Genomic DNA, 12,798 nt, shown 5'->3' on the forward strand with positions numbered 1-12,798 from the left:
AGTCTGTCAGGCATTAGCTCTTTGCAGTATTTTGCCTACTAATAGCGCCCCTAACTACGAGTTATATATAGGTTTGAGTTAGGCGGTGTAAATGTTAGGGTTATTGACGTGTTTTATGGCTTTCATTATCGGTTGAAACTATACATTTTTCAGCGTAGCACTACCTGAGAGACAAACTCAGGACACATTATTCGCAACACCAGGTGGGCTTGCCTCTGAAATGTTTACGCAGCTAAAGTTGACAGGCCTGCTACCTCTGTTAGCCACACCAGTGACAAGAAACGAGAGTCAAAAGTAAGAAAAACTTTTACCTGGTCTGCGTAAACTGTTGACTAAAGCTAAAATGGAAGGTGTTTTTGCGCTAGACTTGGCCATGGTCTTGTTTCTGTGGAACCGAATTCCCCGTTCAACAAGTTAGCAAACAAACCTAACCAGATGTCAAACTTTTGCTAACATATTTTACATTAAGCCAGGCAGCGAAAACGTGTTAAGTGAAGAAACACCACACGGCATTTCAGTAAATCTGACAGCGCATCTGCTTGCTGTGTTTCGGTAACTAAGTTTCTGTGGCAAACCATTGTCACCTCCCCGTTTCACACCGGAGTAATAACCCTGTGGCAGCCATGATGACTGTTTATTGCGGGTTTGTTGTTTTTGTGCTGAGAAATCTCTGGAGTGAGAGCTGGCACGTCTGAATAGAGAGAGATCCACAAAGGTTGATACAGCAGAAACAGCTGGACTGACAGACACTGCTGCCTCCAGTATTTTTTCATGTGCTATATCTGTGAATGCCAGACAGTTTTATGTGGTGACTTGCAGATTTTGCAATCCACTCAACGCTGGGATTGACAGGAGCACTCTGGAGTAAATTACAAAGATTTTGTCTCTGACTGTTTTGCATATAGTAAATGTCTTTCCTCCTGTCAGGCAGATCTATGAGTCAGTAATGCGTTGAGGCAGCGATGGAGACCACAGAGCATCCCACTGAGGGCGACCCCCTGAAGAGGGGAGAAGATGGGGCAGAGACGGGGACAGCCCAGACGGCAACAGAGCTGAAGAAGAAGAGCTGTAAAGACGGCTTGCATTTTTCCAAATTGACCCACTGGCGAACTGCAGTCTTCTTCCTGTCCTTGTTCATCTGCCTCACCATCGTGTTTGCCTTCTCCTTCATCCTCCCCTGTCCTGTGAGACCACAATATCTTATTACGTGGAACAGGACTTTCTCTGAAGCAGGTGTGTATAATTTTTGCCTGTTTCATCTCTTGTCGTAAACGTGACACCAACTGCTTGTTCTTTCTGCTTCCCGCCGCAGCAACATATGACTTCTTAGCTATTGAACATGCAAGCGACGACAAGGTGATGGATGTCATGTTTGTGCTCAAAAACACAGAAGTCACTGTGAACAAATCCTGTGCTGATGCAGGTATGAGGCATTTCGAATTTTAAATCTAACCAGTTGAATTGCTCGCTGTATAGCTGCTCTGTATTGTATTTTTTTTCAATTTAATTCAGGTAAACTCTGTGTGTTCTCCAGGTCTGCCTTCGCCATGTGTGTTTGTGCTGGCTGTGGATGGTACAGATGGAGAGACACTGTGGGAAAGTCCACTAGAACCCGATTTCCACTGGGCTCAATGTGGTCTGAACACAGAAAAAGGGAGAACCTGGGACTGTCTGCTGTCCCATTCTGACAAACTCACAGCCATGGACAAACGCACTGGTCAGTGACTCATTCCATGTCTTTTAGCATGCTTCCTACATTACCCAACAGTTCTGTATTGTGTATATTATGCAGTCACAGCATCACAACATGCAGCTTACACTCTCAAAATAAGTTCTTCGTTCAATCACTTTTTATTTTCAAATTAATTTAAATTGATGTGTAATGTTTTTAGTCAGACATTAAAAATCCCCGCCTGTGGATAATCTTCATTTGATTGTATAGCATTTTAAATTACTCCGATATTGTGTTTTTGTGTCAGCATTACCTTGAACCCATTAACTGAGTGCCTCTGGGAGTTGTTGTTTCAGTCACATGAACTGGACTGACTGGAAAAACTGCATTTCTGTTTATGCAATGGCAACAACTGGATGACAGCTAAGTTGCTACGGCACACACACAAAAAAAGAGGTTTTGATGTTTGGTCCAGATAATAATAAACTTTAGATACGGTCCTCTGTTGGTTCACTTAATGCCAACGTTAGAACCTTGGAAGAACATTTGATAGCCACTCATCCTTTAAGCAGCAGACCAGAGATATCATCCACACAGATCCAAGATAATGCTCAACTTTAATGACAAAAAAATCTGGACTACTGTGGCTCTCTTTTTACCGACTTTATTGTAGTATTTAATATTTATTTTAATGTCATTACAGATTATAATTGTGCTTGTTTTAATATTTATCATTTCGCTACTTTACACATATATATTGACACTTTAATCTATTTAAAATTAAAAGTTTGTTCTATTATTGACATTCTAGTGAGATCATTTTAGTTTTTATGTTTGTATTTTATTTTCTTTATACATGTGGTTTATTTATGGTTTTTAAATTTTTACCTCTTTCATCTGCATTTCACTTATTTATATGAAATTACCTCTTTTGTGCTAGACTTGCACCTCTGTTTGTTTATCTGTTGGCTCCCTGCCGTTCATATTCATACTGGCATGTTCCTAAACTTTGGATGTTTTGCAAGATGGCCACGCATAGGACACTGATTTTTAAGTTTTTAAATTTGTACCTGCAAGTCTTTAAACTGGACAGTTTGTGCTTGAGATTTAAAAGTGCCGTAGAAATGGAATTATTAGAGTTAAAGAGAGGATGTACAGCACCGTGTATACAAAAATAATAGTATCAAGAAAGCTGCAACACAGTCAGACTGAATGCTCTGCTCCTGAATGGTTTGTTTTCAGGTCATGTTGTTTGGCAGCAGCCTCATCCTACCGGTCTGCACAGCTCCAGGCCTGTTCTGAGTGTCCCTGATCTGGACGGGGACAAAGTCAGCGATGTGGCTCTGGTGGCATCTGACAACACACAGGTAAGCTTCAGCCATGCTATTTGTTTACTTTGCAGCATTTCATTGTTGTGACATTTTTTCCATTATTATTCATCTTAAAGTGCAACTTTCGAGTTATAATATACTTCTCAGTGTTTGGAATTTGCGTATTTTTGATTTTCCTTCAGTTATAATCTACTGTAACGCCACTGAATCCCCCGATTTTAATGCCAATTGTCATATCTGCAGACTCAGCTGGTGCTGCTTTCAGGAAAAACAGGTCTCCAGATCGGTACCACAGTGGTTCTTGATTTAACACAGACAGCCAATCATCTTCTACACTGCACTGCTGAAGGTTCTCACTACGTCCTGCTACAAAAAGGTTTGTATCTGAAATCAGCCATGACAATGACAACATATATGCAGTCAAACTAGTTAGATTCTTCCTAATAGAGGAGTGTAGCTCTCGATCCAAGTCGTTCAAAGGTGTCAGGAATCTGAGTTTTAGCTGAAGCGCTTTTTAGAACTAAGACAAAAATAATGTGACATTAAAAAGTCCTGATTGCATGTCTTGAAACCAATAGGATTTGATGTAAAACTCTGCATGTATGATTAGAAGTAGCAGAGTATGACTGTATTTTAGTCTCTTTCTGTTGTTATAAAGCAGTTTTATGTAATACATTTACAAAGACATTTTTTTTGGAGGTTAAAGATCTAATTTTAGTCTTGGTGTTATTTCTGAGAGCAGATCTTATTATGAGACATCCTGTCATTACTCTGTTTCAAGAAGCAATGAGATGTTATGACTTTTTTGGTTCCCACTGTTGATAGTGGGACAAGGAGAAGCCAACCAGTTATGTGCCCAAGTACAACTGAGGGACAAATTAAAGGAAAACCCTACTTTAGGTGTATTAGTAAGGTGTTGGGCCACCATGTGCCATCATGGCAGGTGCAGTTCATCCTCGGTATTGAATCTCTACGTCTCTGGAACTCTACTGGAGGGATGAAACACTTTTCTTCCAAAAGACATTCCCTCATTTGGTCCTGGGTGATGGCGGTGGAGAGCCAGTCGAAAATGTCCCGTAAGGTGTTCAATGGGGTTGAGATCTAGTGACTGTAAAGATCAGAGGATATGATTCACATTATGTTTAATCAAATTGTTCTGTGATGCCTAATGCCCAAAGGATGCGGGAATTGTCATCCTTGAAGAGATCAGGGTGTCAAAGTTTCGTCAAAGAATTAAAAAAAACGCTCAACTTTGTATTGATTTGCAGTGACTCTTCCCTCTAAAGGGACAAGCCACCTGATCCGCTCACTGTGGGGGGGGTCAAGAGTTCAGGTTTTCCTTTAATTTGCCACCTGTCTGTAGATGTGTCTCTTGGATGTGGCAGCCATAAGTAAGTGTGTATTCATTCACAGATACTGGCTTGTATGGACTGGCTCTGTGGAGGATCGCTGCCAAGGCTAAAGCAGGGATGGAGGCGGGCCTCAAGAAGGACAAAACTTGGGAGAAAAATGCCAGTGCCACATCTGGCCTTGTACCCATCTACGAGTAAGAAACAGCCTACATTAACTTCTCAGTTTTCACTTCGATAAAACAGCTTGTTGTCACTGTGATGCTTTTGCAATGACTTTGTAGGTCTGAAGCAGTGAGTCGAGTGCTCAGAAAAGAAGAAGCAGATGATTCATCCAGCCTGCTAGTTGTGACCAACAAAGAGGTGGCTTTAGTTGATGGACAACAACTGCAGCTACTGTGGAGATTCAATACCACTTCAGTCCTCAGGTAACCCTTCTGTGTGTTTTTTTTATCTTCTAGTTCCAGATATTAAAAATGCATTCTTGCAAGCCTCTCATTTTATGGACATGGGTGTTGCCGGTATAGTAGGTATTAATTAACTTCAGAAGTCTGCCTGCTGTTGTGTAAAAGCGTCTTAAAATTACTTAGAGCTGAAAGGATCAGTTGAATAATCGATCAAACTGGCAACTATTTAAAAATTGCTAACTCAAGTATTTCTTTTAAACAAAAATGCCACAAAACATTTCAATTCTGGTTGTCAAATGTGAGTATTTGCTGGTTTTGTGCGATGAGATTTTACCAACAAAATAATTCATTCCAGTTGTTTAATGCTATTATAAATAGCTGCATCGCTACAGTGAATAATTTACCTAGTGATTTATATTTACCTGATAATGACGTTGTAATTTAACAAATGAATCAGCATTTTGTATGGTCTGTAAGAAACTGGAATAGTAGTCATTATACAAGAGATCTAATTTATCATCCACTGGTACATCAAAATACAAAGTAATATTTCTGATGCGTGCCATTCACTTCTAGTAAAACCATAGAAACCAGTAACTATCAGTAACAGGTTCTCCTCTCTGTTCTTCTTTCAGTGAGCCCTCCTTTGGTCACTTCAACAAAGATGAAATACTTGATATTGTGGTTGAGGAGGATATTGGCAACTACACAAAGAAGGTAAATTGGATTTAAACTGTATAAACACTGCTGCGTTTTATTTTCTACGCCCTGCCTGTCTCTTATGGGAATCGATTTGAATCCTACAATAACTGCACCACTTCCTGTCTTGTAATTAGGTGATAATTCTGGATGGGAAGTCTGGTGAAGTGCTGTGGGAAGTCAACCTTTTGGCCAGTCCCAATTCACCGAGACCCGCCTCAATACACACCACTAACTACTTCTCAGTCTTTATGTTCTGGGGAATGATGCCCTCAGAGTTCAACTCAACTGTAAGTATCTGCCTCCATTAAAAGGCGCTTTTCATAGTTTCTCCATGGGTAAAATCTGACAACTCCGATGTTCTCTTCCAGATACCGTTAGCTGGTGACCGACGTTCTTACATGCTGCTTCCTCTGTATTCTAAAGTTCTCCTCGAGTCCACGAATGTCTTGGACCACATCGTAACATTCAAAGGTGCTTTTTGTTCTCCCACAGTTGTATGACCAGTGACGCATGGCTGCACAGTTAGAGGGACACACAGGGATCAGCTCTGTTGGTGACTATATTTGCTTTGTTTGCTGTCTTAGCTACGCTGATGGAGCGAGGACGCCACGCCGCCTACATCCTGCTGACCGGCCCGGTGACGGAGGGAGCTGAAGGCACCGTGGTCCTCAGCAAGCGGAAGCTGAAGCAGGACGTCCCCGACAGCAAAGTGCTCCGCATTGGCACCGGTGGGACTTCGGAGAGCAACGAGGACATCAAAGAGACCTTCAACCGACTGCGCTTCAGCGAATTTTGAAAGGGCCAACTGTAGAGTGCAGATTATGTTCAAAACATTCTGACTTCCAAAAACAAAAGTATGTACGGTTGTTCTGACTTTCCAACTGCTGACCACCAAAGAAATTCCTTTGTGTTTCGTGAACTTTAGGACAGGGTTTTTCTCATTCATCTTCCTTGGACAAACTGGGCATTATCCGTCTTGGCTGCAAATCAGAAGTTTAAATTCATCCAGTGTCCAAAGAGCTGCTGTTTGCTGACAATCACTCCGCACAGATTGCTGTTCTCCTGCTGATAAACCCATCCAACCTGTCTTGCTGTATTGTTTCTCGCACTTTTTCGCATCAATGCAAAGCTCTTGAAATTTCTAGAGGCTGGATTATCATCTGGATCTATGCAACTGTTTGCCATCCTGTGCCTTAAAAGGTAGCAGATGCAGACCACTGAATCCTGAGTATTTCAAACTACAATCACCTTAAAGAAACGGTTTCACTGTAATACGGTTAGTTTAGTTCTGTAAGTCTGACACATTTAAACTTGAAATACGACAGAAACCATATGAAACTTATGACATTCTTTGTTATGTATCCTGTCCGTGAAATATCAGCAAGGCAGCCTTGTCGTCTACGGTACTGCACATGTCTGTTACTTGCTCAAATCAAGATGCTGTAACTTTGTGATATTCTTCAGCGCACACTGACTAATCCTCCACTCTATGCTGGGTTTCAGAGGTTCGCTATAATACTGACTGTTTGCTGTGGGTTTACAGCTCCTATAAAGCTGTTTTTTCTCAGTGATTTATAGAAGATAAATAATAAAAATGAGGGTCTTGTGTTTGCTGAGCATTAATATATTGAACCTGTGGAGCAGGCTTTTAATGGAGCTGACTTTTCTTTCTGACTTGTCCTGAAATGTTTGAATTTGAGTTACATTAAACATTTTTAAAATAACGGCTTTTGGCTGAGATGTCTCAATACCAGAGCAAGTACAGTAAAAACAGATGTATAGTAGAATGAGTGGAAAAGGGATCCTGGAGGACTTTCATTCAGCACAGCCGTTTCATCACTGCTGTGTCTTCATCAGAGTCAGAGACAAGCTGAGAACCACAGAGGACCCTGTTTCTCTGAGAAATGTGGGCAACTTTGCAAAAGTAGAATTAGTTATTTGAAAGGGAAAATATCAACTTAGTGTGTTTCATATTATTTAACATCATGCTGTAGATTTAGGAAGAGGCATCGGCTCAAAACATTTCCCCTGTGTTCACCACCGCTGGACATCAGAAAAAGAGCAGAATTTTCACACATTTTCACCAGTTTAAGTATGTTTCTTTAAAAACTTGCTTAACCAAAAAATACACTGTAAAAAAATAAATCCTGTAAAAAGTTCTAAATGTCAACAAATGGTAGAATATTGTGATTTTCAAAAGCGGAATATCTACAAAAAATAGTATAACATCTAATATCTGTAAAAAAAAAAAAAATTGTGGATGTAAATACAGTTAAACTACAAAAAACTAATTTTATTTCTAAAAAATGGATTTTTAGTCAACATGTGAATCAATACTTTTATTTCTCTGATTTTCTAGATAATATTTTCCTTTTTCCAACCCTAATAGATATAATTTTTTAACCTGTACATATTTTTTTGTTGATTAAAAGTACAGTAAAAGTAATGTAATTTTAAGAAGTAGCATTTTTTAAAAACACAGATTTTCGATATGTATATTACAGTTTGGATCTGTGGTTTTATGTTAATACTTTGTGATTCGATTAGTCATCATGTGAATCTCAATGTGAGGAAAATATGAAAAATTACAGTAAATTGTTAAAAAATGTAAAACATTAACACACAGCGGTACTCTGGCACATCACATATTGGAGTGTAATAAATTTTAATATTAGTCATTTCATGTGCTGAAGAAAAATTAACTGAAGTGATTATAGCAGAGATCTAACTAAATGTCCATTGATGACACAAAATAAAAGAATGTGTTTGACAAGGAATCAAATTTGATCTTGATGTCACTCCGAGTAAAGTAATTATTCAAGGTTTGTGTTGATGAGCAACCCTTTAAGAGCCCTTCAGATAAATTCTGGTCACTTTTCAAATCTGAAATTAAATAATTTAGTTTTTGTGTCCGAAACAAACAAACAAAAAAGAACAATGCATTTAAAGGTACATGCCATAGTAATACTCATATATAAATATGACTGAAAACTTTTTGTCATAAACCATGTCTAGATACATGCAATCACCCCATCCTCTTTTCCTCATTTATAGGCACCAAAAAATATTGTTCCCAAATTCCCAAATTTCTAAAAATTTGCAAAAACATCAGAAAGAAAATTCCAATAATTGTTTAAAAGTTTCCCTTAAAAGTTTCATTTAAAAAAATCCCCTAAATCTGACAAGAAAATTATTGTAAATATTTTTTAAAAATAAGTAAAATTATCTAAAGTGATCACATGTATATCAGTAAAACTTCTTATATCTTCTTTAAGAATATTCACCAAAAAATCAATTTCTGTGAATGTTCTTCAGAAACATTTTTAACATTTCTTTTTTTTTTCCACCAAAAAATGTTCAGACATTTCCAAAAATTGTTGAAAATGTGGACATCAGAAGTTTCCGTGTGAAAATATATATATATTCCCACATTTTCAAACTTAAAAACGGGTCAATTTGACCCACGGGACAACACGAGGGTTAATCCCAGTCCATTTGGGTCCAGAATCAGGCACTTTGCTGCCCCCTGGTGCTCGTTTACACAGCAGCCATGCGCAGTGCAGCTCGGTACAGTGAAGTCCATGGATGTATGGAAGTCAGTCACGTATCACAGGGGCAGTACTTCATCGTTTACTCCCTAAATAATTACAGCGCGTGATTTGTTCACCATGACGCACAACTGCTGACGGAGTTTCTGCCCTCATGCACAAACACCGGGAATGGAAAGCGTCTCCATGTAGGGAAACAACCGGATGGTTCATCCCGCCGCAGTACCTGCCGTCTCTTTTTAACCAGAAGCCGCTACACGAGGAGGAAGGAAACGGCTGGAGGGTGTGGAGGCGGGAAGGCGCACAAACGGGACGCTGCTGGGTCACGATCAGGATCATGAATGAGCGGATTTACTCTGAGACACAGCGGGGTTCATTTTAGCCAATATAAAGCACAATGCAGCATTTTACCCTCATGGATTTCAAGTCGGAGCTGCTGAAGTTACACGCACTGAAAAAATGTCCCGTGATCAGTCTGTTTAACAGCACACCAATAAAGCAACCTGCTATGAGAAATGATCAGGGCTGACCTCTTCCTTCTTGTACATTTGACACGTGTCCTAAACGCTGTAGCTGCTGCCTTTAAGCACGACCCTCTGATTCCTAGACAGCGCATTCCTGGTTTGGTCACCGCCTCACATGTCAACCCTCCAAGTCTACAAAAAGCACAAAAATGCTTTCCATCTTTACACCTCCTACCCAGCCACCTGAGCCACTTCAAACAGAAACAAACACCTATTAATGATTAACTAAAGTGCTGAAGGGCAGACTGCTTCCGCCTCGAACATGTGAGCACAGAGCATTACATTAAAACACTAAAATAATGCCACGATCGCCCATGTGCGGCTTCATTCCACCCCAGGGAACCTCTCATTACGCACTCATCACCTAGCAGCAGACCTGAGCATGCACCCTGAGCCGTGAGACTGCGAAGTGTCTGTCAGTTCAATGTGACCTGAGTCCGCCATACCTTCATGATGGGACTGCACGGCTGCAATATCTCTCCAAACCGGAGCGCAAGCGTGAGACGCGCACCGCTTATCAGAGGAACGACACACTTTCACCGACCGGTGTAAAGTCACTTTGAGCTCGAGCCAGAAACAGCGACAAAGGTAACGTTCACCGACGTGTCCTTTTATTCTTTTTACACCATTTCTGCTCACACAAACATCTGGAACATGTGTTTTAACGGCAGGGAATATGAAAAATGTGATTTTTTTTATATAAAAAGGTGGATCTGCTGCTGCGCACAAGAATTTCAGTTTCGCTTCTAGATTTCTTTCTATTTTCAGACACATTTTAAACGGAATGATCAGATTATTTAAATGCTTTAACAATGGGTTACCTGTATTTTTTTATGGAAAGCAAACAGAAACTGGGCTCTGTATGAAGGAAATGCCAGTAATGGCCTGGTGGACGAGGCTGATCATGTCTGCCAATACCGTTCGATACATATTTACGCATTTTTGGAGTAAAATATCGATTGTCGGGCGCTCTTTTTGACAGTCGATCGCATCTTCAGGCCTCTTTCATACCACGAATTTGCTCTGTAGAAGGACTATTGCATGAAAACAGCTCATTTCCAGCCTCAAGGTGCCGCATGCAGCACCCCAAAATGTCCCCAAAATAATCCTCTGCTGAGCCGCCTCTCACTGCGCTAAAGAATCCTTTCAACGCGCAGGTTAAATAAACATCAGACCAATAATCTGCATGTGCATTTATATGGGGGTGTCTCTGCTGAGTGTGCTTGAAATAAGCTATGGTATCTAGGTAACGGAAGGGGCCCTTTGTTTTGCATCCTGTGACAGTATGCATAAACAGTTTTCTCCCGACAGAGGTGAAAATGGCTGAAGAAATCCGAGATAAACTTGAGAGATATCGCACTGCTCCCTTTGACGCCAGATTCCCCAACCAGAACCAGACCAGGAACTGCTGGTCCAACTACCTGGGTAAGACAGCACGTCAAGGTCAAAGCACTTTTCTAGCTTTGGGTTTAAGGTCTAAAGCTACAGATGTTGTGTTGTTCGGTATTGAAATATTCTAAGATACTACATTCTAGGTTATATTCCACCTCTGTTTACTGCTGTAGTAATGTTGATTAAGCTAATTTAGGTCACCTGGGGGTCTTTAAAGGTGAAGCCTATCATCTGAGCTGGAGCCAATCCGATTTCAGAGGCTATTTTTGATGTTTATTGTTGCAGTTATTTTTTTCTCTCCTCTATTTATAGACTACCACCGCTGTCAGAAAGCTCTGGATGCTAAAGGAGTAGACACAGCCCCCTGCGAATGGTACAAGAGGGTCTACAAATCACTCTGCCCCATGTCCTGGGTAAATATACTTTTTACTACTTCAACTTTTTCACGAGGCTTTGCAAACCATGGGCATGCTGAAGAAGAATATACACAGTCTGTTAGAGGGATGAGTTTGTTTAGCAGGGGTCAAAGAACTTTATCGTTCCAAGCATTCCTGTGAGTTTCTGCTTCAGGCTTCAGAATCAAAACATTAGAAACGCAAGATTCCCCCCCAATTAATCTCTGAAGAATAAGAATACATGCAAGTATTTATCTGTAAAATCTCATTTGTTTAACCCTGGTGTTGTCCTGCAGGTTAAATTGAAAAAGTTTGAGAATGTGGAAAGAAATATATATTTTCACAGTGAAAACTTCCACATTTTAGGGAAATGTTTGAACATTTTTTTGGTGAAAAAAAAAAGAAATGTTAAAAAAAAATGTTTCTTTAAGAACATTTTGGGGAAAAAAATCAACCAAAATCCAGCGAATTTCGCTGGATTTTGGTTGATTTCCCCCCCCCAAATGTTCTTAAAGAAAATATTAGAACTTTTACTGATTAAATATGGAATCACTCTAGATATTTTTAGGATTTTTTTTGGAAGATTTTTTATTCATTTTTTGAAAATATTTACATTTTTTATTTTTATTTCTTGCCAAATTTGGGGATTTTTTTTAAGTAAAACTTTTAAGGGAAACTTAAGGAATTTTCTTCCTGAAGATTTATCAAATTTTTATAATTTTGGGGATTTCTTTTGCTGAATTTTTGGATTTTTTTCAGACAAGGGAGCAATATTTTTTGGTGCTGTAAATGAGGACAACAGGAGAAGCACTTGGGGTTACCTCTGATATAGGCCATGTTAAATGGTAAATCCACAACAACTGAAAGGTAGTTTAGGTCACAACTTTATTGATAGTGTTCCAAGAGAGGGTGTTTCTCTATGTCAGCATGGCAAATTATCATTTAAATTCCATATTTATGTCTCAAAATACACCTTTCTCTGAATTTCTGTGCCTGTAGGTCCAGAAATGGGACGATCAGAGAGAAGAAGGGACCTTCCCAGGAAAAATCTGAGGTCGTCGCCTCCAAAGATGTAATCTTTTCAGCTAAATGTTTGTAAAAGTAATGGTGAGACTGAATGTCAGGCTTCTTTCTTCTGCTAATGCTCTGTCCTTAGAGCACACCGAAACTTAGTGGTCATTCCTTAAAGATACCCTGAAATGTACAGCAGATTCTGCATTAAAATATCTCAGGATGTATTTATGGAGCTCAAGTGTCCCCTTTTTTTATTTTATTTTTTGTCCTTTTCTGGTATGCTGTGCACGGCGAGCATGGTAGTGCACTGGTTCTATCACAGTTCTGGGTTCAAACATGTGGGTCAGATGGAGGCTTTCTGTGTTGAGTGGTGCAGTTACAGCTGAAAGACATGTGTGGCAGGTTAATAGGTGATTCTAAATTGGCCCTAAGTGTGAGTGTGAGCGTGCATGGTTGTCTCTTGG

At 39.8% G+C, this 12,798-nt stretch overlaps 2 protein-coding genes across 3 annotated transcripts; both read left to right on the plus strand.

Annotated features, from left to right (window-relative positions):
* Nucleotides 1-37: 37 nt before the first annotated feature.
* Nucleotides 38-7,185, plus strand: fam234a (family with sequence similarity 234 member A). 2 transcript variants are annotated; one of them, XM_022212601.2, is made up of 12 exons: nucleotides 38-294; nucleotides 928-1,233; nucleotides 1,313-1,423; nucleotides 1,535-1,717; nucleotides 2,915-3,039; nucleotides 3,247-3,379; nucleotides 4,417-4,549; nucleotides 4,637-4,780; nucleotides 5,395-5,476; nucleotides 5,596-5,748; nucleotides 5,830-5,932; nucleotides 6,046-7,185. In XM_022212601.2, the coding sequence occupies exons 2-12, from the start codon at nucleotides 963-965 to the stop codon at nucleotides 6,255-6,257; spliced, it is 1,650 nt and encodes a 549-aa protein (XP_022068293.2). In that variant the 5' UTR covers nucleotides 38-294; nucleotides 928-962; the 3' UTR covers nucleotides 6,258-7,185. The 2 variants fall into 2 exon arrangements, with proteins under 2 accessions (XP_022068293.2, XP_051795570.1); XM_051939610.1 differs by lacking the exon at nucleotides 38-294 and adding an exon at nucleotides 588-715.
* A 2,730-nt stretch (nucleotides 7,186-9,915) lies between these two features.
* LOC110964033 (cytochrome c oxidase subunit 6B1) lies at nucleotides 9,916-12,558 on the plus strand. Its single transcript, XM_022212610.2, has 4 exons — nucleotides 9,916-10,121; nucleotides 10,845-10,958; nucleotides 11,238-11,338; nucleotides 12,320-12,558. Exons 2-4 carry the CDS (start codon nucleotides 10,853-10,855, stop codon nucleotides 12,371-12,373), a joined length of 261 nt encoding a protein of 86 aa, XP_022068302.1. The 5' UTR covers nucleotides 9,916-10,121; nucleotides 10,845-10,852; the 3' UTR covers nucleotides 12,374-12,558.
* The last annotated feature ends 240 nt before the right edge of the window (nucleotides 12,559-12,798 follow it).

This window comes from Acanthochromis polyacanthus, chromosome 19 (genome assembly GCF_021347895.1).
Source record: "Acanthochromis polyacanthus isolate Apoly-LR-REF ecotype Palm Island chromosome 19, KAUST_Apoly_ChrSc, whole genome shotgun sequence".
Taxonomy (NCBI): domain Eukaryota; kingdom Metazoa; phylum Chordata; class Actinopteri; family Pomacentridae; genus Acanthochromis; species Acanthochromis polyacanthus.

Bases quoted from the DNA above. Each gene is read 5' to 3' on its own strand.
- fam234a (XM_022212601.2), top strand. From the start codon at position 963: ATGGAGACCACAGAGCATCCCACTGAGGGCGACCCCCTGAAGAGGGGA. The intron at 1,424-1,534 runs GTATGAGGCATT...TGTGTTCTCCAG, and splicing joins CAAATCCTGTGCTGATGCAG to GTCTGCCTTCGCCATGTGTG. The intron at 3,040-3,246 runs GTAAGCTTCAGC...TCATATCTGCAG, and splicing joins TGGCATCTGACAACACACAG to ACTCAGCTGGTGCTGCTTTC.
- LOC110964033 (XM_022212610.2), top strand. From the start codon at position 10,853: ATGGCTGAAGAAATCCGAGATAAACTTGAGAGATATCGCACTGCTCCC. The intron at 10,959-11,237 runs GTAAGACAGCAC...CTCTATTTATAG, and splicing joins CTGCTGGTCCAACTACCTGG to ACTACCACCGCTGTCAGAAA. The intron at 11,339-12,319 runs GTAAATATACTT...CTGTGCCTGTAG, and splicing joins CACTCTGCCCCATGTCCTGG to GTCCAGAAATGGGACGATCA.